We start from the raw sequence: 26306 nt of genomic DNA, 5'->3' as shown, positions 1-26306 counted from the left end.
CACATAAAGTCCATTACTTATTTTCTGCTGCTCCTCTGTTGACTAAAGACATGTGAAGTGTGATTAACTACTATAGTGGAAAGAGAGGGTGTGGGGATTTTTTTATTGAACCCCAAACTTCAATAAGGAACACAGGTTTGTTCCTTCCCTAAACCTCTGCCTTCTGCATATGCTGAAACGCCGGATATCTCTTGCATGAAAATTTGCATGAATTGAAAAGAAAGCTAGAAATTCCTCTAAGCTCAGTTTTCTTAATTAATGATCTTGAAAATAAGCAGGTTCTGTCTGCTGAGTGTCCATGCAGGAAAGATTTGCTGCATTCAGAGAGGAGAATGACACACCAGGTGTGTTTTCTACCTCATTTTACTGCTCTGACTTTGCCTTCTGTCACAGCTTGGTTAAGGTTTAAAGAGTTGAATGTCTGAAATACTGATTCAAGTTACCAACAGAACCCAGAAAAAAAATGGCACTAAGCTGCTCTGGTGCTCAGGATTTAATTTTCTCTGCTTGCAATCGTGAGCCAAGTGACTACCAAAATCATATTATAAAGGGAGGAAAAAAAAATTTGCAAGGGAAATAAGCAGTAAAAACTCTTTAAAATACTAATTAAAACAATGTTACAGAGCTTCCTTTCATAAGACCAGCTATTATTTGTTAAGAGTTCTGCAAAAACTTTGATATCAAAGATTTTTAAACATTTTCTCTGTGATATAAACCCCCAAACTTTAAGGCCTTTCTAGTCCTTTAGTTCTTTTCATTTCTTTCCCTTTTGCTGTGAGGGGAATTACAATATTGTGGCTTTTTTCTTGGAGTTTCTTGCCCAGAGTAGAATGTGAAAGGAGGTTTTTCTTTAGTTTAGTCCTTGAGCAGTGAGTTTATATTAGGGCTTGGGCATGGATGGATTTATGGGTGTTTTGTGACCCTCCTTTACTTTCCCCAAGCCTTTCTCACAAAACTACACTTAGGAAAAAACCTTGTTTATTTTCATTTTAATGAAATCCCAGTCCTGTGCTGTTTAACATCAGGAAGACAAAGAGCTGAATTAAACAGAGGTGAATTTTGAGAGGTGAGGCAAAGAGTGCACAGGTGCTGCTACTCCAGTATCCTCACATTAGGCACACCAAGTACAAACCCATCCATCTCATCTTCCTGGGTTAAATGCTCAAATGTGGTTAATTGGGCTCAATGTTAAACATTTGGTACATTGGAAAGAAAATTGTTTTTCACTGCAGAGCACACACAATTGTGTTGCCTTAGTTGGGTGTCCAGTCCAGGAAAAATGAGGATTTGTGGTCAGTGAAGCAAAGGCACAGACTTAACATGCGGAATCCAGCTCTTCTTTTGGATAGCAGGAAGCCAGTTATAAAACAAAGTTAATTTCCTCACTTTCCAGTGTTGAAATTTTTATTAAGTGTCATTTGACCTTTACCTTTCATACATCAGAGATTTCCTTTAGTTTGACCAGAACCATATATTAAAGACCTTTCTCTTCAGGTATTGATAGATACATAAAATCAAAGGCCAGATTTTTCTCCTGGGAATGTCATCTATAGTAGATCTCATGCTAAAGTATTTGTTTGGCATTTCATAGATTTTAAGGGCAGGCAGGAGCGCGCTGATTATTAAGTCTGACTTCCTGCATTAGCTACACTAAGTACCTCATCCAATTAATTTATGCTGCAAAACCACAGCTTGCATTTAAAACTACAGACAGAGAATTTTAAACGACACTGAGCTTGATTTAGACTCTTTATATAACAAAATCCACTGAGTCAGTAGGTTTGACTAGATGTGCATTATCACTCTTGGTATTAAAATGTGCAAGGAATTATGAGTCTCCTTTGTTTGGTATTTTTTCCTTTCTTTTTCTTTCCTAGATTAAGAGTCTGAGAGTTTTCCTATTTTCATAGATGCTATTACAAAACTAGAGTCAGACAGTCTGTGTTTAATGGTGAATGTAGTATACTAACAAAATTTCAATTCTTTTATGTAATTTTTATCTTTAATTTCCTTATTCTTTTTGAGACATTGGCTGGTTTTTGAATATCCATGATATAGCTGCATTCCATCCTCAAGAGATGGAAAATCTGCTGCTACAAAAATGTCCTGAATTATTTTATAAACTGGAAGTAGATTTTTTTCCAGTTTTGCTGTGTAACTCAAGTCCTGGGTTTATATTTTTTCACTTAGACAAAAGGTTAGTAGAAAACAGAGCCCGTCCTTGGAAAGCAAATATGCTTTTGGATTTGGTATTGAAAATTACCACAGGAAACAGCAACACAGAACTTCTGGTGTGACTGAGAGCTGGGTTTGGCTCCCATATTCCCATTGTCAGTGCAAATACAGCCATGTATAACACACAGATATCTCCTCATCCTGCCCATCACCAAAACCCCCAGATTAAAAAATCTATAGCTCATTAAAGAAGAAGGGAGGAGTATCTTGCCTTAGAAATTTTACTGTCTGTCAAGGTTGCTTTGTGTCAGAGCAGAGAGTTATCTGTAAATCCTGCACACAATTACTTCTCAATGATTTTATCCTGGCTCATTAGGAGAGCAGCTACCACCGGGATTTGAGAGTAATCAGGCAGCTGTACCAGTGACACAGCTACCGTGCATCTTGGGGTGGCACAGCAGCATTAACTGGCCTGAAATCAGAAATTGTAAACGAGATCAAAGCCAGGTAATACAGAGCTTACAAAATGTGTCCATGATGTTGTATGTTATAGCAACACCAACCATTGACCTGCTGGAATTTTTTTTTGTTGCTGTTTTCTTTGCAAATTTTATTTGAAAAATTTGTTGGACACTGTTTTGAACAGTAAACTTCTAAAGTTTTGGATTTGAAGTTTGCTTTACAAAGGATCATAAAGAGTTATAGATTTGCTGAAAGTATCTGGAGTCCCTTCTTGCTTTTCTTTTATTTTGTTCAGAACAAGTCATGCCTTTCCAGTCACCCATGAGAATTTGGGTTCACACAGTTGGCCTAGGAAACAAGCAGGATTTTGGAATTTCTGGTGAGATAAAGCAATTGCATACCCATAACCTATAGCTAGGGATAGAAAGCAATTCTTAGAAATGTGTCCTTAGAGAAAGCTAATTTAATATGTGAACTGTGTTTTCCAGTTCATGTCACCTCAGGCTTGTGTGTGAATATGTGAAAAGCTCACCAAAACATCTCAAGAAAACACACAAAACACTGAGAGCAAATTCCCAAACAGGGAGAAATTGGTTGAAGGTCATTACCCTATGTCTTAAAAAATCAAAGAGCAAACCCTCGGAAAGAAATTAAAGGTTTTAGGCAAGGCTTTCTTTTTTCATTATGCCACATTTTGAATCTTTCATTTTTTGACTCTGTCCCTGGGAGAAGCAGAAGCATCTTTTAAAAGACTTTTAGGAAGAAAAAGCCACAAATATATTAGGTTCTGATAAACACACAAGGAAAAAATGCAATAATTAGAAGATATTAATTAAACAAGCCATTATGTCACTTCCTTTTTATTTATAAAGAGAACAGTCATAATTTTGTCCTTGAGAGACTCAAGCTGTAAATCAAAATGCTGTGAGCAAACCCATGCAATTACACTTGTTACTTTTACTAGACAAACAATTAATCTGCTTGGTCATGTAGAATGTACTAACGACACACACTGAAAGATGGTGAATTTTGACACTGCTTCAATCACCAGAAAGCAAATAGTTGTGATAAATGTTATTCCCTATACATTATTTAGTATACAAAAGTATCTGCAATGCCATCAAAGTTTCTGCAGATTTAAAATTATTAATTACTAAACTCCACGTTTTATATGAGCAAAAATGATAATTTTTTTATGCTGTAATGAAATGACCAGACTAATGGATTGGGGGAAATATAGTTGTCCTTACAAACAATTCATGTCTGTTGCTAACATGAGGAGGAATAAGCTTAATGGTGCCCTGAAAGCAGTTGAGACTGGTGAACAGAAGTTCTACTTAAAAATGTCAGAGCACAGCTGTGCAGATTTTCCCTCCTCCATTTCACACTGCCTTCTAACAAGTGCATCAATGAAATCCCTATATTTATATAAAATTCATGTAAGCTCTTACTTGCCAAGGATTTTATGTGTTTTGAGAGGCACAGAGCTGGAGGGACTATAGTGAAAACTTCTCACCTCATCCATCCACCTTCTAAAGACATCCCAAATATCTTTGTGCCATTTGATATTGTCACAATAATTTCTGATGGGGCAGGGGACAGGGTGCCCTCATGGCAAGGCACCTGTGGCTTCAGCTGAAGGAAAACAAACTGTCTTTGTTTTATTGGTGGCTTAGATATATTCCTATGCGGTATTTTAAAGGCCATATTATACTATATTTTATTGTATTGACTGTTACAGGCTGCTGCATTCTTAGACTGGTATTAGCAAAGCATTCAGTGGAGTGTTTACAGTTTCTCTCCTGAGTCTTTACTCAATTTAAAATGTTAGAGTGGAATACAAAATAAAGCAATGATAGACCTTTTCTGTAATTTGGTCCCCCATTGCTCATATTTTTATATAGAACAATGAGATTTTACTCAGTTAGCATTATTACATTTTTGTTTGGAAAGACTTAAAATCATGTATATTTGAAAATGGCATTTAAAATTTCTTTTCAGTTGGGAAACTACACTTCTGACGGCAGAGACTACCCAGGGTTGTAGCAGGCAATATATTCCAAATGGAGAGGCAGCTGTAAATGTTTTATCTCCCTTCCCACTTTGAGTGCTTCCCTCCCTGGCACTGTAAAGCTCTGCTGACTTGACGGGGCTACTGAGAGTCAGAATCTCTGACTGCAGATATATTACTGCTCTCACAGCTTGAACACCTCTCCAGGGTAGAATTTCAGCCGTACAGAAGGGTTTCAGTTCTTTTTCCTATCTTATCTGTTAAAGAAGATGTGGCAGGAAAGATAATATACTTAGATAAAAGAAACTGAGACATTCTTGTGGCCTTTATTTTCCAGTCCTTATAGACGCAGCTTTTCCTACAGTGCAACTCAGTCTGCTTCTGGATTCTTTCTTACATAAATTCATGCTGTATTTTTGTTTCCTATATCTGTTTGATGGACTTTCTTGAGGACCACACAGTAATTTTGAGGATCCATGCAAATGAAAATGCGCCCTTCAAATAATTTTTCTGCATTGATTCACAGCTGAGCTTTGTAATGTTCCCCCTGTCTAAAAGCACCAAGGAGGAAGAGCAATTAAAATCTCTGGAGGTTAGAAGTAGATACAATTTTAAAGTTTTTTTTTTTTATTTTTTTCACAAAAATAGCGCACAAAAAAATCAGAATGTGTTAAAAATCACAGTGGTAGAATACCAAAAAAATAAAGGGATTAAATTTCTGTTGGAAAAACTGAGAGGTTTTCATTTGGAAGAGGAAATACATTTTCCCAAGAAAAATAAAGGAATAACCACAAGCAGAAGAAAAGCAAAGAGAAGGTTCCATACACCTCTTTATAAAAAATAGAAGTTGACCTGTTTTGATCTGAGAATAAACATTGCCTTTCAAATTCCAGAGGTTTGAAGGACTGGCCCTCCTTATTCCAGATGACATTGGTACATGTAAGAACTCAATAACACAACTGACAAAACGGTGCAGGTTGCATACTTTAAGTTAGTGAGGAATTGAATTAATGTAGGCTGATGTTTATTATGACTGCCAACTTAAGAAAATCCTCTTGTAATCCTCCTGTAGGCATCTCAGATTTTATTTGTTCCTTTAATGCTGTTCCACAGTGGTGAAAGTCTTCCAGTTCAAACATACTTTGTTGATTGGCATGTTCAAGGCCACATGTGATTAAAAGGAAATGACATCTACCTGTTAGGAGCCAAATTCTTCCTCACATGGAATAAGACACAGAAAAACCTTGCCCTCTAGTGGCTGGAAAACTGGGAAACAGCCATAAATCCAATTTTCACTAATTAGTATCCATCCAGGTCAGTTTTGCTTGCATCTTGAATCGTTTAGCTGGTACGAATAACTGAAATCTTCCTTGCTTTCAGTTTGGAAAGCAAAAAGGCAACCACGCGGTCACTTGGTATTGGAACTCATTTTTTCTTGGAAGGAAAAGAAAAAGTGTGGATAGAGTGCTTGAAATTAAATGGTAGTTAGGTTTTGGAACAAACTGAAGCTTGTTGCACTTGTAGCCATCAGAAAAATAGGAATATCTTGCTGTAATGTGCAGGAGTTTTACTTTCCAATCTTTTCTTCTGGAAAGGCAGAAGGCAGATATAATTTCATAGACAGCATAATCCACTTTGCAATCAGTAAGGAATATCTGACTCTGTCTGATGTAAATCTATTGTCTTCCATTTAAAACTAATTTAAAAATTGCTTAATAAATAAAATAAAGCAGCGTTAATAGAGAGCCACTTAAAGGAGGCCAGTCCAGCATTTACAGAAGTAAATCATCCTCTGGGTGTGCAATCTGTGTATATCAGGGCAGGAATTGGGAACTGCTCATTTCTGCTCTCTGCACTACTGAAATCCATTGGATTTGGAGATGGTTACTCTGCACTGGCCCAGTTTAAAAGGATAATTAGGGCATGGCAGACACCTCTCAAACAGAAAAATTAGAACCAAGCATAAGATTGGGAAGGATCATGGCTAATGACATTGTAGAAAGCACAGAACGAAGAATCTGGCCTGTAATGTGTCTATTATTCAAATAAATATCCATTACTATATTGCCTTCACAGCTGTTCAGCCGTGTGTCAAACAGGGGGTTGGTTTATCTCTTGTGAGAACAAGGTTTTCCCTTTTTTGTTCACTTTTTTGTTCACTGTGGAATGGATTATGCCAGAACAGTGTCCCTGGATGTTACTGAACAGCCCATATGGGTCAGCAGGAATCCAGCTCTGGGCTGTCATGGCAGACAGCATGTTAGTTTATTTTTCCAAAGAATGCATAATTGTTCTTTCATTGGCCAAGTCTTATTTGCCTTATTCAGAAAATTCGCTTCCATTAATGGAACTAACCTTAATAAAGTAATACTTTCCATATTGGATTGGAAAGCACCCAAGCTTTATTTTTCCTGGTTTCACAGAGACTGAAACAAGAAAGAAAGATTACAGTTATTTTTCCAACATATCTCTTACTTGAAAAAGCAGTCACACATTCTCCTTTTGGAATACAATTTTTTTATTAGCTCATGCAAATTGTACACTGATTTTCAGAAGACAGCTAACCACTGCTGTCAGTTGCTGCTATGTAAATAAAACAGTCAATTAAATGACAATTGCTTTAGACTGTAATCAAAATCTCTGACATGTTATAACCAATCAAATGGTAAATATGCAAAGTTTTTAGGGTTTGGAATGTGATTTCACTGCCTCAATTAGAAACCTCTCAGACTCATTAATTTCCTGAGTTTTTGCCCAGTTTAATCTTTTCCTTTCTCATTCTAGAGTAAAGATCCTTTAGTGCTGTCTACGAGTTACTGGGGAATCCCATGTAACCAATAATATCAGTGCTTAATAAATTGGATTGTTTTTATTGGGTAGCCTGAAATTTGACAGAATATTGCAATTTACAATTCCATAGTAAATAAATTATTCAAGGCAGAATGCTCAACAGGCGTTAATAATTTACGGCCTGAAAATGGTGTAATAGGCAATCTCTAATGGAAGAAAAAATAAAACATTGCAGTATATCTTCAATACTTAATCATGGTGTACTTAAGAAATCAAAGCCTGTTATTAAACTATGCTCATAAATGTTACTCTCACAGCAATTAATTTTATTTTTCAAAAGATAGTAAATCTAATAAAACAAATTACTTCTGTGGATCTCGAGAGAATTCTGGTGTTTAGAAATTAGGAAATATATTACCTATTACAGAAAGAAGTTGCAAATTTATAAGTTATTAAGTTCCATTTAAGTCACAAAAAGATAAATATAACAAAGTGAGAAATACAGCCCTCAGAATATATGACTGGATATTTTCATGACCTTTGAACCTCACAGTAGTTTTTCTGAAACTCTGAAGATTTTATATGAATTTAATGTTAGTTGGTATTTCTAAGAATACAATGCATGAATGTAATTGTCCAACAATAGAATATACACTGTGCAAATTTAAAACAGAAGTGTTTAAACAGATGTGTTAGGAAAAAATTGTCTATATGCATGGCAAAGGATAATATTAGCAGGAAATGAATTGAATGGAATATTAAGAAGGAATAATTTTGACCAATATCAAAATTATAGCTCATGTGCCGGTGGAAAAATGCATTGGGTTCCACTGTGAGAAGATGTAATTAAAGTTGTACATCCTCATTGCAGGAGTTAAGCAACCTGTGATCAAAGAAATGAAGCTTAACAGGTCCATTTTTAAGATATGGAAATGTAGATTTTTTTTTTCCCAAAAGGCTCTTTCAAGGCTCCTTAACTGTAACAGAAGTTCAAGGAGTTTCCTATTGCTGATAACTCTGTTCCCTCCAATAACACAGGCTTTAACCATTGCCACACAGGAGATGTTGTGGTTTACATCTGTAAACTTGGGAAATTTCAGAAAAATCTCAGCATTTGACATTGTTCTTTCAATCCGTCTGCAGCTCAAAAGTCATTTTCTGGTGTATCAGTTGTGATAAACACTTTTTGTTTTCCTCTTTGATTTTCATGTGCAACTTTCTAAAGAGATAAAACCTTAAGGGGATGATGGCAACAGCTAAAAGAGGAGGCAAAATATTCTCCCAAATACACCACCCACTCTTAGACTCTTTCCATAGAAACCAGCCCACAACAGAAATATACAGGTATGGAAATTCCTTGTTTAGATCATGTGCAAAAAACCCCCAAAACAACAAAAATATAACCAGATAAATAAAATACCTACCCAAAAAAATGCTCAACAAAAACAAGATCGAGAAAAACCTGTACATTCCTCATTATATGATAAAGAAACAATGCAAATTATTCAAGGGACAAGCAACCCTAACTATAGATGTAAGAAGCAGTTCTCCCATCTGTAGTGCAAAACACAAACCTTGCCCTCTCTTCCACCCTGCACCACAAATCTGTGGCATTAGGAATCTAAAATTCTAGCTGAAAAAATCCTAATTACAGATGTAGGAAGCAGTTCTCCCTCTCTCTTCATCTGTTGCGTAAAACACAAACCTTGCCCTCTCTTCCACCCTGCTCCACAAATCTGTGGCATTAGGAATCTAAATTTCTAACTGAAAAAACACATTTTAGAAATCAACAACAACGAAAAAATCTGATCATTTCCTATTCCTAGTTCAGACATCCCCTGGTGTTTTACTTGTGTGAATTCCATTCTAAAGACTGTCATCATTCCCATATGCATTGGAGAAAATTTAAATGTGTAAACTGAGACTAAACTCAACTACAGAATCCAGCCTCTACAAGTTTTATGCTCAAACACTGCACTCATAACTCAGTGCTCAAGCTTCTAAATGTATTTTATGATCTGTACCCAGAATAAAACCTGGCTGTTGGACCTGGCATTAACAACAAATCATCTCTGATCTCAGCAGTGAGATGTGCCCAGGAGACTCTGGAGGTTAAAAGCTGGAATGCTGTGATGCCCAGGAATTGTGATTATTCTGTTTGCTCAAAAGCAGCAGCTGAGCATGAGCCAGGCCAGTGGCCCCTGGTGGTTTATAAAGAGGGGTTGATGTCCCTGTGCCCCCAGGGAGGGTTCATGACTGCACCAGGCTCTGCCAGACTCTTCTGGCAGAATTTTCATGGTTTGATGGAGAATGTCTTTGCTGAGGGCTGCTGGAGATGCCTCAAGGCAGAGGGTGCTCCTGAGTGTGTCAGATTCCAAAAGGGATAAACATAAAGGAAGAAGTTTTCTGTCAAAATGACATTTTTCATGCAGTTTAATTAATTTCCCATAAGTGCCATTTAGCCTATGACACTTATGACTTGGGTCCAAAGATTAGAAGACACTGGAGAACACTGATAAGAATCTTGGGAACACCTGAAAGGTGAAGTTAGTATAAATACAACTCCATATAAACCTTTTGATATGCAATATATCAATATATATCAATATAACTTAAGAAATCAAAGCCTGTTATTAAACTATGCTCATAAATGTTATTCTCACAGCAATTTATTTTGTTTTTCAAAAGATAGTAAATCTAATAAAACAAATTACTTCTGTGGATCTCGAGAGAATTCTGGTGTTTAGAAATTAGGAAATATATTACCTATTACAGAAAGAAGTTGCAAATTTATAAGTTATTAAGTTCCATTTAAGTCACAAAAAGATAAATATAACAAAGTGAGAAATACAGCCCTCAGAATATATGACTGGATATTTTCATGACCTTTGAACCTCACAGTAGTTTTTCTGAAACTCTGAAGATTTTATATGAATTTAATGTTAGTTGGTATTTCTAAGAATACAATGCATAAATGTAATTGTCCAACAATAGAGGAGAGTTAAAGGAGAGATCCTTTCCCACATATACCTCTTCCAGATTTCATGTTTTTTTTATAAGAAGGGTTCATCTCCAAATACTCTTAGAAATAGCTGTTTTAATTTCTTAATTTTTTTTTAATTTCTGCCCCAAAGGATGCTTAAGTGCTTTCCAGCATTCATATCAACTAGTAAGAATCAGAGAAGTGCTCATAAACCTTAAGCAAAACGATAAGAATATACTAATAATGAATATATTTAGAAAGAGAAGGACCTTTCTGATGTGAGGAATCAGAAAATGAAAAAATAATTTACTAGCCATGGAATGACCACACCACAAAAGACTTCAGAAATGAGAATTTTGATTCTGATAGTAAATTATCAGTAAGAGTAAGAATGTTTTCTCAGCTGAAATAATTTTCAGAAGCCTGTCCCATCTATATATTGCCTTTGGCAAGATTTAAGTTAAAATCTAATGCCAAAACCTTATGGAGGCAACAGTAATCCAGAACACAAATTCTGGTGTCAGGAATACCAGTAATAAAATGATGAATAACTTGATGACCAGTTCTGGTACTGAAATTTCATCTCCAACACATTTCTCTATGAAGGGAGAAGGAAATGAGATTAAGTGGTTTGACTTAATATGTGCTCCTAAATTCCTAATGGCAAAAGATTTTCTGATATTCCAATTACTCTTAAATGTTACTGCTTATTTAGTTTTTTTTTTTTTTTTTTGTATTTTGTGATATGTGTGAATTTTAACCTTTTTAGAGATTTAAAATAGTATGAATGGGGGAGAAATTGAACCACCTCTCTTACATTTTTCATTTTTCCCACTTCACACTCCTTTAGTAACAGTGCCTCTTTAGATAGTGTCAGATAATGTAAAAAAAACCCAAGACTATTCCATTTAATCCACTTAATGTAAACAATTTTTAATTGTAGATTTCCATCCAAATCTTTAGTTATGCAAGTCCTCTCTTCCTAACCTCAGGTATTTGTAACACTACAAAATTATATTTGGATGAATGTATCTGAATTACAAGCTTCAACAACTCCTCAAAAGTTAAAGTGTCCAGCTCTATCTTTTGATTTTTCTTGTTGCCTAATGGGGTAAATTTTACTTTGGATGTACGAATAACTTTCTTATGGATTTTTGTTCTTTTTTTTTTTTGGTTTGGGTTTGGTTGTTTTGGTGTCATTCTAGTGGAATATTTGATAACCATCAGAGGCAGAGTAATAATTCAGTACTTTTGAGCAGCTTTTGGAGGCAGAAAAGTCAACTTATCTTTCCAGGCTAAGCCTCTGTTACACACTCAGGAAATACATGAGATGTAAATGAAGGGTGAGTGACAACTTTTCATGGACAAAAAGAGAGAAGAAACCACTTGAGTGCCCAGTAGCCAATAAATCACCACAGTCCAGAATTTGCCATGTTTTATTCTTCTTGAATATTAACAGAGGTGGCTGGAAAAAGTTCCTTGCAGGAGAGTTTTACCTATGCTGCTGATTTAATCTAAGTGTTCTAAAATGGAGTTTCCTTTTCGTTGTTTTTGTTTTCATGGAGGCAAGGTGAATAATCTTCTTAACTTAATGGTCTGCTGTCAAATTTGTAGTTCTCCTTAAAATAATTAACAGAAAAGCCACAGACTCACATGAAAATATTGGACCTGTTCTTAGGTATTTCAAGGGTAAAAATAATTTAAATAAAATTTGTAAAAACGTGAAGAGGAGGTATCATAAAATTAAACTGTTGGTCAAGCTAGGAATATATTTTCTCAGTACTCTTGATCCATTTTAAGAAGCACATGGTAAAGTTGTCTGCACTCTTCTTAAACTAATACTATTTTAGAGACCAATTCTAATATTTTATCTACTATAATTTTCTCTCCCACTAATGCATACAGATTTATCAAGTTTTCCATTGGATTCAGAAATAGGAACATGTTCTTTAAAGGCATTAGAAAGCAGAATATTTTGTGCAATACTTTAAAATTCAAGTTGGAAAGATTTAAAGGTGTTTCTTTTTCTGCCAATGGTATTTTCCTAGATAAAGTAAACACAGTTTGCATGAACCAGAGAGGTAATAGAAAAGATAATAACACTTTCTGCTTTGAATTAGATCCAACCATTTCAGTAGGGCAAAATTATCATTATCTTAAATTACTCAACTCATTTGTGTCTGGAATTTCAGAGCAGTGATTTTAAAGTTTTAAATTTTATAAGGTCTAAAATTATAGCTAAAATTCAATTGTCTATAGCCTTTCAATGATAAAAAGAAACAGTCCCACTTAATTCTCTATTAGCTAATATAAACTGTCTGGAATAAACATGAAGCCAGCTATCAAAGCATTCTAACCACACTTTGAGTTTTACAGCAGCACTTACAAAAATATCTTTTTCCTGATAGTTTGGCTACATACTTCACAATTTATTTCTTTTTTATAGTAGTGCAATGTTTCTCTTCTTGGGCTAATGTTGCATATTTTACTACCTGGAACAGATGTGTTGAAAAGCTTAAAAGGACAGAAATACCTTTTTAGTGCAGTTCAAGTGTTCACTTTATAAATGCAGGGTAGAAAATTCCTTGTCCCATTTTGGCAGCTCACTCATGTGGTGCAGCCAGATCACTGCAAAGACCTCTCAAAATTCATTTGAGAATCCTTCAATCCTTTTGCATCATGGAATATTCATGGTCTCTCTATGTATGAGCTTCTCTGTTTGCATCCTGGTTTTTTTACATCACCCTGCTCACAGAAATAAACAAACCCTTGGAAATGCACAAATTGAATTTCAATCAAGGGGAGAGAGGATAACTTTAAAGGCACTTAAATCAGATTCAGAAATCAAAACAGTCTATTTTTAGCCACGTGACATAATCATAAAGCTATGTTCCTGAAGTTTTTTAGGATGTCAACATTACAAAAAAATTAATTAAGATACTCAGAAGATAAGACAGAGATGAAAAGGCTGAGTCATTTTTAGGTGTGTTTAAAAACACATAGATATAACTACTGTTTATTAATAGTTCCATTTTTGTAATAAATGATCTCCAGTTCTTTCTGAAGCCCATGTGAGTGACTCTTGGCTGTACATGTCCCTCTAGTGGCACCACGTATGTAACAGAGAGCCACAAAAGCTGAGTCCTGTTCCTCCTTCCTAATCCCTACAGCAGTTAAAATCTACCCATTAAAAAAGCATTTAAACTCATTTCATTGTCCCACTAACAGTTCAGATTGTGTTCACATTATTCACATCATGCATCTTTAAGATTAATCTGTTTCCCTGAAAAATTAGCTCGGTTGATATTGCTTAGTATTTGGAACAAGGTGTGTCAGGTCACCATTAGTTCTGAAATATTAAGAAGGTAAGGACTCTGTTCTCACCTGGGTTTTGCCTTCTTTTCTGGCTATAAAATAATTTGAAATGGTTTTGTACTTTGTATTTTGAAAACTGCTTGTTTGAAGCAGTCAGAAGTAATGGATTTTTTTAAAGCAGCATCAGTGACAATATTTTATTTCACCTTTCTCATCTCCATGAGAACAACATTTGCCCTTAGGGCAAAACCCATTAACTTCTGCCTACTGTTACCTTTCAATATAGCATTAAGTAAACATTTCAGAATTAACAACAATCCACCTTGAAAAGATGTTTTAAAAATTCAGGCTTAGATATTAACAGCATCTGTGCCAAGGTATTTAAAATTCTTGCTTGAGTTATTATGACTGACTGATTATCCCATGATCAGCAGTTCAAACAGATTTGCTCTCTTTCAAAGAGTCTTTTTCTCTTAGAAGCAGTTTCATTTCCAAATTGAAATGTCTAGTTTATACTTATTTAATTGCTGTTTATTGCCTTTTAGTTCCAGTGATTATGGACGTCTTTCAAATTCTGGAATTAAATAAACATCAGAGATCAAAAGATGAGGTTATTCTTATGTGTAATGCTAAATAATAATGTAAGATTTTAGCCACTTCTTCAGTTGCTAGGTTCTCAGATGCAACACCTACCCTTTATTATTGTAGTTTTCTCCTATTACATCAGCAGTTGATGACTGATGTAATATACTAAATATACAATAAGTATATTTAATCATTTTTATTTACAGAAATATCTTACTCGTAACAGAAATAGTGTTGGCATCTAGGCAGACACTTAAAAAGGCTTTTTTTAGAGGCCATTGTAATTTATATTCATTCTTACACGATTATGAACAGTAATTATTAACAAAGCTGACAAAGTGTTTAAGGTGATTCACATGAAGAGATTTCAGGAACCAAAGTGGAACAATTTCTGTGTTGAACATATGAGGTTCAGGGGGTGGTTTTAATAATCTTTTAAAGATCGAATCATCTTTTTCAAGCTCAACTGTCCTACTGGAACATTGCCATTTTCCCCTAAATTCAGTGGACAGGATGGTCACAACTGATGCTTTGTTGAGAATTGTGGATTGGAGATAAAATGTACAGAACAAAATGTTGACAAACACACGTTCCCCAAAGCCTGTGAAGAACTTTGTTTACCCCCAGTCCCTGTGAGCCCTGACAGGATATTTTCAAACAGCCCATGGACATTGGTGATTTTTATTTAGCTTCCACAGCCCCACAGTAAATTATACTGTGGATAAACCCTGGTGAATGGAAGCAACCATGCATCTAGCAAGGAGGTGTCCAAATCCTGTTCCACATTATTAGCAAACACTGCAAGGATTAGAAAGAGGCAGCCAGATGAAGCTGTGGCAGGGAAGGATCTGGCAAAGTCAGGCAGAAGTTCTTAAGCTCTTAGGAAATAATGAGTCACAGCAAAGATGAAGTCACAGACACCTGTGTAGAGGCAATCATTGGAAGCAGGGAGGTTTCAAAGTTTGAAGTAAGCTCTCTAAGGGGTTGGTAGCACAAAATTGTCATACATAACTGAGATTTTAATTTATTATTAGTAGTATTATTATTGACTTCTTTGCTGAAAGATAACTAAGCTCTCTCACCTAAATTTTTAACAGAAGATGGATTTTCTTGGTTGACTTCCTCCTAGATCTGTGACTTTACAAGAATGTGGTTTAGTAATTCTGGGGGGTTTGTCCTTTATAATGATATACTGTGTGATAAATTTCACCTCATTTGTACCAGATTTAACATCAGGGTAATTGTTTTTTTGGTTATTTCTGCTCCAGTTTATCTCTGACTGTCATGTACACCTGAACAGACCTAACCAAAAATACATTACGATGGAAAGTGGCATCTCCATTTATTCAGAGCAATCCTCCTGTTCCAAAGACCCCTTACAGATCTGTCCTTTCAATTTGGTGGAAATTGAAGGAAGAAAACCTGCAATCTGACACTGTACCACAGACAGTTGATCAGTGTGGGTCAAATTAGAAAACATGCAGCCATTTCTTTCTCATTTACCAAAGTTTTAGTTAAAATCATAATAGCTTTGGCATTGAGAAACTCTGGAAGGTCTTTTGTTTCTTACTTCCCAGCAGTAACGTGCCCCATTTTTCCTTAATGTTGTGTGTGATCGGTCAAGCAAGAAATATATTCCAAAACTGTATTCTCACAGGAAAAAAAAAAGTACTTAGATGAAAGGTTATTGCAAGATGGATGGGAAGAGAGACATTCACAGTTCAGGAAAGGGATCAGACCTTTTTTAAACTTCCTGACCTTTGGTCACTCCCTGTTTGATCCATTCCTGACAATTGCAGCCTACATGATCTCTTCAGCTACCTGTGATTATCGCTGGCTTCAGTGACAGTGTCACAGCAAAGGGCCAGGCCAGAATCGAGTTTGTCTTCCTGAAACCCACACAGCAAGTGATGCTGGCAATACTTTGCTGTCTCACTTGATTTTGGAGCCCTGAACAGGCACTAAACCCATAAACTCATACTAGCAAAATAGTAAATTTGCAATGCTTACTTACAAGACTAACACTTAAATCTTTATTTGTAATAGTTTAGTCTTTATCGCTTTGACTGAAGTTATTTTATTAAAGTAAAAATGGAATTTCCAAGGTGTTATAAAATAGACTTGCAGGCACATAGCAACATTCTTCAATTCTCTTAATTCTTTATCATGAACAGCACGTGGAACCTCATCCTTGTACCCATCTGTTAATCACAGTGTCCCAACCCTGCATTTAATAATGGAAATGCCTCATTTATAAAAACCATAAGAATGCAAAAAGCTGGGAAATTCACATATGAAAATTATGGAAGTAGCTAAACTTTGAGGATGTTCCTTCAGCAGTACATATCACTATTCAATTTGTTATCAAATTTATAATCTCTAAAATTTAAAAAGCTTTAAAGACACATAAATAAGTATTTAATAGTCTGTCTGGAGGAATAAACCCATGTCTCCCTACAGTTATGTGCAAAATTCTCTAGGAACATCCAAATGCATTCCTCAAATATCCAATAAATGAGTTGTCATTGATGGTGGAAGGCAATGTGATGTTCAAGCAAAGAGGCAACTTTTAGACCTTCTGACACTAATGAACATTGTGTTTAAAAGTGTTAAATATTTTGTGGATATTTTAAATTATTAAATTTTGTGACATATTGCCATTTTGCAAAGTTTGCATCTCCATTCCAAGATGTCTTTTTCATGTTTTGAGGGCAAAGTAAAGGCTGCCTGAGAGATCCAAATTTACTGAAGTTACAGTGACTGGCTACCTCTATATGTCAGTGTGTGTGTGTGTGTCAAGGACAGATGTTTTCAGATCTGGGATAGTCTGTTTGATGCCAATACTTTTCCCAAATTAGTTACAATATTTGGTGTAGAATTTAGCACCAAATTATTGCAGCAGATTAGTTAGGTGGTGTGAGGAAGGACCTTTGCATATAACTGAAAATAATTTGATTTATCATTTGTGGGAGTTGTTCAGATTATATCACCTATGTTGACACAATCTTCCCCCTGTGCCTCAAGCATGATGTAGTTATTGCATCCTTTACCATAATTTTATATGAGAATTGGTTCTTGTGGAGGAGGTCAGATCAGCTCATAAAGAAATGGATGTATCACTCACATCACACCAGTTGGTAAAATCGTGCAAATATGTACAGGAGTCACTGTTCCACCACAACATTAATCTGTGGTAATGGCAAACATCTGCTCAGGTGCCTGAAGCAATTCCTGCATTAAGCTGCAGTTGGATAAGGGCAAAATGATCCATCTTTACAAGCCTGGTTGTTTGCCTTTATTGTTATTTGTACTGAGCCAGCGTCAGTGCTTTCTCATTTTCATGTACCAGGCAGAAATACCAAAAGGGAAAAACAATCAGGGAGATTTGAATCTTTAAGTACACACAGTAGTAGTTCAAGTAAAAGAGTATATAGCCACAGGGTTTGATTTCAGAAGCAATATCTACTGAATGTGAAAATGTTTCCATTTTTCTAAAGTATTATAAATCGCAAGTAGGGTATTTAGATACAGACAGTTCCAATTTGTCCATAGCTAACACCATACAAAAGCAAAACTCCAGTTTCATCAAAACCTACATGAGGAATTATTATTTCTGAACTCACTTTTGGTTTCACCATTTATATGGATATGGCATAAGTTTTAAGTTCTTGCCTCCTCACAAAAGGGTCCAGATTTAAGTCTCTTGTAAAGTTGTAAATATGGGGGGAGTGTGTTAAGTTTTAGCAATAATATTTCAATGGAAACCTCAAATGTATAATTATAAGCCCACTAATTAAAACTGAGCCTGTAATCTTTTTAGTGTCACCCAAAATGTTAACAGCATTATCATTTCACTGTCGGTTATGGTCATATTTACTACCACTTCTAATGGAAAAAAAGATATCATACTGCAATCATTAAATGGAACATTGCATGTTCTCAGAACCTAAGAGGATTTAGGTGCTGTTAACCCTAAATTTTATAATTTGCAGGAGATAAGGAGTTATAACACAGCCTTGTGGTGTGTCCTGACTTCACCATCCCCATACCAAAGGGATCTTTTGGATAGAATGAGTAGAATCTGATTTACTCTCTAGTAACTACAAGGCTTTTGCCTCCTTTTTTCCAGAACGTTTTGTTTATTTTATAATTTTGAGACCTAACTCAATTTGCAATCACTGAGCTGGAATTATTTAATTTAGTGAGATTGATAAAACATTTCTATAAAAAGTTTACTTGTTTTGGACTTCAAAGTTTGATTAGTCTGTAATTCTGGTCTCTCTTGCACTTTAATTCAGATGCTATACATGCACATCTACATCTCTGAAAATACCTCTGCCAACACCATGAGGAAATCTGGCTCCTTCACTCTCGACAAGGCCAAAATATTTACTTTTTGTGGTCTAGATGTTCCAATCCTCTCCTTCAGGATCTGTGATTTAATTAATTCTTCTGTTTTTATCTGGAATCCCTGTGCTTTGCCACAGCAAGATTACACTCGCTAAACTTAAATATTGAAAATATTCCCTGCCAAGCAATTTGTTACTCTTGAAAGATTTCCAGGACAATTTTATTAATATTAATCTTCCTTCAAAACATGAACTTAGACTGTATCTACTGCTTTGCCTATTTATCCAAATAATCAGATTTATTTGAAGAAATTGCAAGTGAAAAGCATGGAAACTAACTTGTTTGTAACACAGCTTTAGAATTTGGATATATTGTTTATTTTATAAATTACTAAGGGAAGGTAAAACGAAATACTGGAATTGAAGAAGTGTTGGCATGTGGGTATTTCTGCAACATCAATATGTAAAGTTTGAAAAATGCCTACAAGTTTTTGTACATTATATAATCTAACCTTGTTATAGTGAAAAAATAATTTGAGGCATTTATAAGCCTGTGTGTGTAACAAGATGGGGATGAAACCATACTGCACTTTTTATCAGTAATTTCCCCAAAATGTGGTTTACTCTAATTGGTTCATTTTTGCCTAATTAAATTGCACAAGGCAGTGTAAGAATTAGTGTGCTCACTAATAGGTCAGAAGAGGTGCAAACATACACAAGCCAACTGAAAAGAAAAATGTAATCTAGGAAGAGAACTTAAATAATTAACAGGCAACACTTGGCCAATGACTTTCCTGTATGTGTAGGAATCATTGCCTATATTAAGTGTTGTGCAGCACTCTAAATTCACAACTAAAGTGTTGACGTTGTTCTATAATTCAAATAATATTGTAAATTCAGAATTCAATTAGGTATCTAGCCTACTTTTAGTATTCTTGTCTTTCTAGAAGAACTGTTGGGATAGTAAATTTTCTTTATGACTCTCATACCTTTTTCTTTTATTTTTTTCTGTATCCACAATAGGAGAGGAGATAAGCCTCAAAATTAGTAAACTTCTACTTTGCTTCCCTTGATGTGGGATAGAAAATAGAAAATTGTCAAAATGTGCAAATACTTAAAAGCACTTCATGTGAATTGCTGTACATACCATGAGCATATTTGGGGATTGTTGTAGGAAGAAGAAATATTGATAACAATCTGGTGTCAGCCTGTCATTAAACACACTAAAAATAAGATGTTGCTAAAGTAAAAGGCCTGCTCATTCAAACAACAACAAAAAAAGTGTACAATTCTGCAGACACAAGAATATAATGTATAACAAAATGGAATTCACTTTCATTGTTATGGGAAAGTGTCATTTATAACTGAAAAAAAGAGATACTATTGGAAGGTTCATTTCTGTTACACTGCCAAATCAGCAGTGTGTTCTATTCACTAAAAAAGCTCTTGCCTCAGACTCCAAGAGATCAATAATACATTGTGTTTTCCTTAGTATACAGGTTGTAGTTAAAGTCAGCAACTGTGAGTGCTACTCTTTAAAAAACCCTAATGCAGGTGTCTTGGTGCAAACATCACAGCATTTTTAACATCAGCAAATCCTAATGAGTGCTGCATGGAAGAGGTGTTTTAAGTTTAGTGTAAATCTGTTCTTGGTCAGTGTCCTAATTAAAATGTTTGCTTTGATCACTTTAAAACAGAGACAGCAAAGAGTGATGGTTCAAAGGACTAATACACAATAGACCATTATGAGAAATGTAAATGAAAACTTAACGGCTTTTGGTTTGGTTTTTTTTTTTTGTTTTTTTTGGGAAAGTCAGAGTTTCATTGTAATTAACAGCACTAAACATAAGCAAAGTATAGTTAATAACACAAAGGAAAAAAGGACAACCCATTATGTGTAATTTATATCCTATATTTCCTGTTTGTTTGTTTTTGTTATTCACAGAAAGATTATCCCTTTATTTAAGAAAATCATAAAAATAGAACATATGTTTTTCTATTCACAGGGCAGATCACATTTTGGCTTGTTTTAAGAATGGTAATATATGGAATTCCTTGCTTCTACAAAGACATGCTCTCCAGAAATGTGAAGATGAAGGTATTCAAACTGTGGTTCCCCTTCTTTATCTTACCTGATGCAATCATCCTGTTTAATACTTCTAAGTTTGTTATACAAAGTGGCATAAGTTTCAGGGGAAAAAAGTAAAAGTAGGAATCTAGTTTTTTTATCTTTAATATTTTTGCCATCCTTTATTGCATTTAGTATGTTTGCATACATCTAGAAAAGCACAATGGTTAAGATTTTATTTGGAATTCAGAATAATACACAAAGTTATAAAAATTAAGCTGTGTGTAGATGAATGAGCACTGTTCTTACAAAGTTGTTCCCCTGGAAATCCTGTTAAAATTCAAATTAAAAGCTAGTGCAGGGACACTGTGGAGGGAATGCCACCCATCCTTTTCAGCTGTTTGGTTCCCCAACAGTTTGCTGTGACTTGCGGAGTTCAAGGCTGGCAGGAGGCAAAGCTGTGAGAGGAAACACACTCATTTTGTCTGTGCTCCTGTCACATCTCTCCCTGCCTCCTTTTTGTATTCAGCTGTAGTCTGACACAACTTGTAAAAGCAACAGAAATGGGAAGCCAGACCTTCCAAGCTCCTTGAAGAGGGAATTGCCTGCCTGATGCACACACAGGTGTACGTGAGGATGCACAAGTGCTCACAAGTGTCTGGGGAGTGCCTGCACAGACATAAGGATATAAATACACATAAAAACACATAAATACACGTGCTGCTGGGGTTGTCTGGGAAAAGCCTGGTGTAAAACTCCAAATCTGTACCATGCAACAGCAGAAGTGAGGGAAGGAACCTAAGTTCACTTTTGCTGTGCTAAATAATTGGCCTTTCCCACTGATGTGGGAAAAGGTTTTGACTGCTCCAAATGACTCATCTTCACCTGGGGCCCTTTCCACAGGATATCCTGCATTAATATTTTATGGCAGTCTGCCTGGGAAGCATCCTACTACTCAACCAGGAGCTCCAAAAGAATTGAAGTCTGAATTCTCACCTCTTACCCAAAAAGTGAACCTTGGTAAGTAGTTTGTGCTACTTTCCTTTTGGCTGTGCCAATTCTAAACCAGAACAGTGTTGAGACTCACGGTGTCAGAATAATTTGTGTTGGAAGGGATCTTCAAAGGTCACCTAAGCACCCAAACTCTATAAATTTAACTTTCTCCTTTTACCTGACATTGAACCTAAGACAAAATATTAATCACTCTTTCACTATTTTGAAATATTTCCTCAAGCTTTTCTTGTTGAGTTTCTTTATGAGTAAAAGTTTTCCTTATAGAACATTGTAAACAGATACAAAATATTGCAATGTTGGAGGCTCACTGGACTCTTTAAAGATCCTTCCAAATACCCACAAATAAGTATTTCTGTGTTGCCTTTGCTCATTGAACAACTCCTCTAAAAATGATCATTGAATTAATAACTTTTAAAATATTCTTTATTCTTGCATTACAAAGCTCAGTGTTCTCACACAAAGCTTCTCTGAACATCCATTTAGGCACCTCAGCAGGAACCTATGGTATTCTCTGGTTCTCCTGTAGCTGCATTACCCACTCACTTCAATGGGATTTTTGAGCACTGGGAAGCATTGGGAATTAACTCTTTTTTTTTTCCCCTCTTGCTTGTGGATTTAGACACCTGGTTTGATTCATATTCAGAAATTAGGGTATCAGTATCTTCCTTTGGGTTGTTTCTTTTTTTTTTTTTTTTTCTCCCTGCCTTTGTATTAGAATGATGATGATAATAATAATAATAATATTACGATAATAATAGTAGTAGTAATAATAATAATAACATAATAATAATAATAATAATAATAATAATAATAATAATAATAATAATAATAATAATAATAATAATAATTATAATACATAGGCCAGGATGTGGAGTGTGGCGGGAGTGCGGCACTTCCACAGGGCAGTGCCCATCGCAGGTGCCGGCGCACCTGGGCGGGGGGGATGTGAGCAGCGATCTGATCTGATCAGATCAGATGAGCACACACACATCCAAGTACACGGCGGAGAAATTATTCAAGGGAAAAAAAAAAAAAAAAAAAAAAAAAAAAGAGTAAATGTTCCAGGGTTCCGGGGATGCCCGGCCGCGGCCGGCTCACGCTCGTTTGTCCCTTGCATGCCCCGGCCGTAACTTTCCGGAGCAGCAGCAGCAGCGCAGTGTGGCCCCGGGCGGGTCCCCCTGTCCCGGTAGCGCCGCTGCCACCCGCGGGTGGGGCCCGCACCCCTCGGAGCGGCGGCCGCGGCCCTTCCCGAGCGCTCTGCCCGTGCCTGGTCCGCGCACCCCCTCTAGCGCCGAGCCCGCCGCACTCGGCCCGTGCTGCCGGCAGCGCCGAGGCGAGGGGGCGCTTCCCGCGCCCGCCTCACGCACCGCACCGCGCCCCGCGCTCCCCTCGGGCGGGCGGCTGAGGAGGGGCCGCCGCTCCGACGCTCTCCTTCCATCCCTCCCTCTCGCCCTCCCTCTCTCGCTCCCTCCCCCGCTGCCCCCGGGCGCGCCGGGCCGTCCGCTGGCTGGCGGGGCGCGAGTGCCGGAGCGCCCCCGGCGCGGGGCCGCGCTGGCTCCCGGCGGACCCGGCACCCGCCGGGCTGCGCGCAGCGGGGCGGCCCCGCGGCCGCGCCGGAGGAGGGGGCGAGCGAGCGCTCCGCGGGCGGCAGGGGAGCGGCGGCACCAAAAAACTGCAGCCGGCAGCGCGGCACGCAAATCAGGAGGGAGCAGCGAGCATCACACCAGAGCCGCCTGGTTTCTGATTGCTCCGCGGCAGAGGGGGAGAGACAGAGACTGACTGAGAGGGGCGAGCGGCAGAGCCGGGCACGGCGGCGGAGGGTCGGGGATGCCGCCCCGCAAGTTTCCTTGATGCACTGGGGAGCGTGAGGAGGAGTCGCCGACCGTTGTCGCCCTCGTCGCGCTCCACCTGGGGAACCTGAAGCCCGTCAGCGCTTCCTCCGGCCAGGAATGCGGGGCACCGTGCGGCGCGGCCGGGGGAGGAGGCTGCTGCCGCGCCGGAGGCTGCTGAGGCTGCCAGGGGCGCTCCTGCGGGGCTGAAGGTGCCACCGGCCCGAGCCGGCGGAGGGAGCGGGGCGCGACCCCCACCCTCCGGCCGCCACCGCCTGGAAGTTGCCGGAGCTGTCCCCGTGCCCAGCGCCGCTGCCCCTCGCGGCAGGGCGGCAGCGGGGGTCCCGGCGCCCTCCGTGCTGCCGCCTGCTCCGGGAGCCCGGCGGTGGATGCGCCCGGCCCGGCCCGCGCAGCCCCGGGCGGCAGTGCCGGCAGCGCAGCTCGGCGGGGCGGCGGCGGACCCCGGCGGCCTGAGGGAGTACGGGCAGCCTCGGCGGGCCGAGGTCGCGGGGCGCTCGGCGGGCACCAGCCATGGGGTGTAGTGAGGCGAGGGCACTGCTCTGGAGAGTCGGCCTCCTCCTCCCCCTGCTGACAGCGCGCCCCGCCGCCGCCGGGCACGTCGCCAACAACCACGGTGAGTGAGGGCGGCCGCGGGTGCGCTGCGGGCCGGGCTGCCCGCAACTTTCCGGCGGGCGAGGGCATGGATGGAGGGAGGGGTCCGCACCCGCGGACGGGGATGCGGGACCGGGCGCCTCCCGGCGGCCAGCCCTTCCTGCCGCCCCAAAAGTTGAGGTTTGCGGCCGGAGGAGCAGCGGGGCTGCGCTGCCGGGACCCGCCGGGGATAACTCCGGGAGCTCTGCGCTGTGCCCCGGGCACCCTCGGCCGCCGGGGTGTGCGAGTGAGAGCAGGGAAGCTAAAGTTGCCTCCCGGCGCGGTGGAGCGCTAGCATCATTTTATTTGAAGTGTGCGTTTAAGGTTTGCTTCGGTCCTGCGGAACGCAGATCCTGTAGAATGGGTTTGTGAGAGCTCATCGCGCCTTAGGGGGAATTGCTGCTGTTGAGCGAACTGTTGAAAGGTGCCTGACTGCCCTTAACACCTAATTTCTGCGTACTCCTCGGTGATTGTCTGAAAAACACCCATTTAAAAGCTTTGTAACAGGTGCTTATCAGGTCGCTCCGAAGATGGTATTTTAATTCTTCAGGTTGTAAGGTGTGAGTTTTAGAAAATTACCTCTGGATTAAGAAGGGAATCATCCTGTTCATAGGAATAAAAATGCATAGCACGCCCAGAGGATACAGTATTTTGTTAGGAAGAACTAAAAAAAAAGAGCCCAGACCTGATTATGAAACATCATGTTTCATGTTATCAAGCATCTGGATAGAGCGGAGAATTTTCTGAACTGCTTGTTTTATGCACATCTCTTTTTCAGTTGCAGAGGATGCATCTATTCCTACAGTATGAGTGGCTTCTGGACCTTTAACATTATTTTTGCACAATTTGGCTTTTTTGAGGTTTTAGCGTGATGTGACTGAAACTACAGGAACTGAAGGGTAGCTCTGTGTTGCTGCTGACAGAAATTGCGTTACCTGCTATGTTGTAAGGAACGCTGAAATTGACAATGGTGCAAAGTAACAGTGAAAGAAAACAAACTGGGTTTGGGCATGGAGTACTATCGAGTATACAGTTCATGTATTTTCAGTTTGGTTCTGCAGTCTGTTTTCAGTGCTCTTTGTATCGACCTCAGTAACAGTAAAATCAGAGAATAAGACCTCTAGAAAACAGGGGAGAAGTGTAGTATGGCCACAAAGCCCCTGTGCCATCAGGGTGAGTTATGGCAGGGACATTCCAAGTTGGTATGATTCCTTTACCTCTCCCATGCTAAATGTGATGAATGATTCCAGTTGGTAATCGTAGAGCCTACAATCATATCAAGGCTGATTTTTGCCCTTTCTTATGTCTTGGAAGACATCAGACTCCTACAGTGGCACAACCCAGATTTCCTTTGATGTCACAGGCATTAGTGCTGTCTGCTGCATTATCACAAGGCCTGACACCACACATGCATACAACTTAAAAAAAATATATTCTTGCTGTTGTAGGATAGCTTAGGTAGCATAAAAGCATCAAAGGCAAAGAGTTTTATCAATTAACGCAACTCAGTTTAGGTTTCTAAACCAGTATTTGGTATTCTGGGATTAGGTTAGTAGTGTTTAAATAGTGTTTTAAAAGTGTTTTAATGGTGTTTTTAAAGGATGGGGAAGACAGTTTCCAAAAGTCTGTCAGGGATGAAGTGGTTTCTTGATGTTGATGTAACTTTTCCCAACAAGTCCAGGTGTTGTGATGTTGGCTGCAGAGAGTACTGGTGAATTTCCTAATTTCTGAGGAACTTCTTTTTCTGCACGTTGCTTCTAAACTTCAGTGAAACAAGTAGCCTCTTACCCTTGGTACTGCCATATCACCGTAGAAATCAAATAATTATAACTCAAAAAACCCCAAGTGAACTGAAAATGGACTGAGTTAATACAGGTGCTTTCATACACACCCCCACACCTTGTTAATAAAATGCTAGCAAAAAGAGACTGCTTTTAATGATAACTTTCTCTAAATCCAGGCATTGAAGGAAAGGAAACTGCTGCAATAAAAGAGTTGCCTATTGTATAAACACTTAAATGTGGAAGGTTAAAGTGCCAGTTACTAATATTTGGAATCCCAGTGGCAAAATTTT

General features: G+C 38.5%; 1 protein-coding gene and 1 long non-coding RNA gene across 6 annotated transcripts in view; both read left to right on the top strand.

Moving 5' to 3' along the window:
- LOC141728306 (uncharacterized) overlaps positions 1–21920 on the top strand; it is a 232446-nt gene extending 210526 nt beyond the window's left edge. The window contains exons 3-4 of the long non-coding RNA XR_012579220.1: positions 20677–20768; positions 21642–21920. This is a non-coding gene — a long non-coding RNA (uncharacterized LOC141728306). The remainder of the gene's footprint in view (positions 1–20676; positions 20769–21641) is intronic.
- Positions 21921–23677: 1757 nt separating this feature from the next.
- Positions 23678–26306, top strand: part of EPHA6 (EPH receptor A6) — a 367730-nt gene continuing 365101 nt past the window's right edge. For all 5 annotated transcript variants that reach the window (XM_074531375.1, XM_074531379.1, XM_074531363.1 and 2 more), the window contains exon 1: positions 23678–24215. Coding sequence is in view for 4 of the 5 variants with exons in the window: in XM_074531379.1 (XP_074387480.1) it covers positions 24113–24215 (103 nt within the window). In the remaining variant the exon portion in view is untranslated. The remainder of the gene's footprint in view (positions 24216–26306) is intronic.

This window comes from Zonotrichia albicollis, chromosome 2, assembly GCF_047830755.1.
Source record: "Zonotrichia albicollis isolate bZonAlb1 chromosome 2, bZonAlb1.hap1, whole genome shotgun sequence".
Classification (NCBI taxonomy): domain Eukaryota; kingdom Metazoa; phylum Chordata; class Aves; order Passeriformes; family Passerellidae; genus Zonotrichia; species Zonotrichia albicollis.
This window is presented reverse-complemented; position numbering and strand designations above follow the sequence as displayed.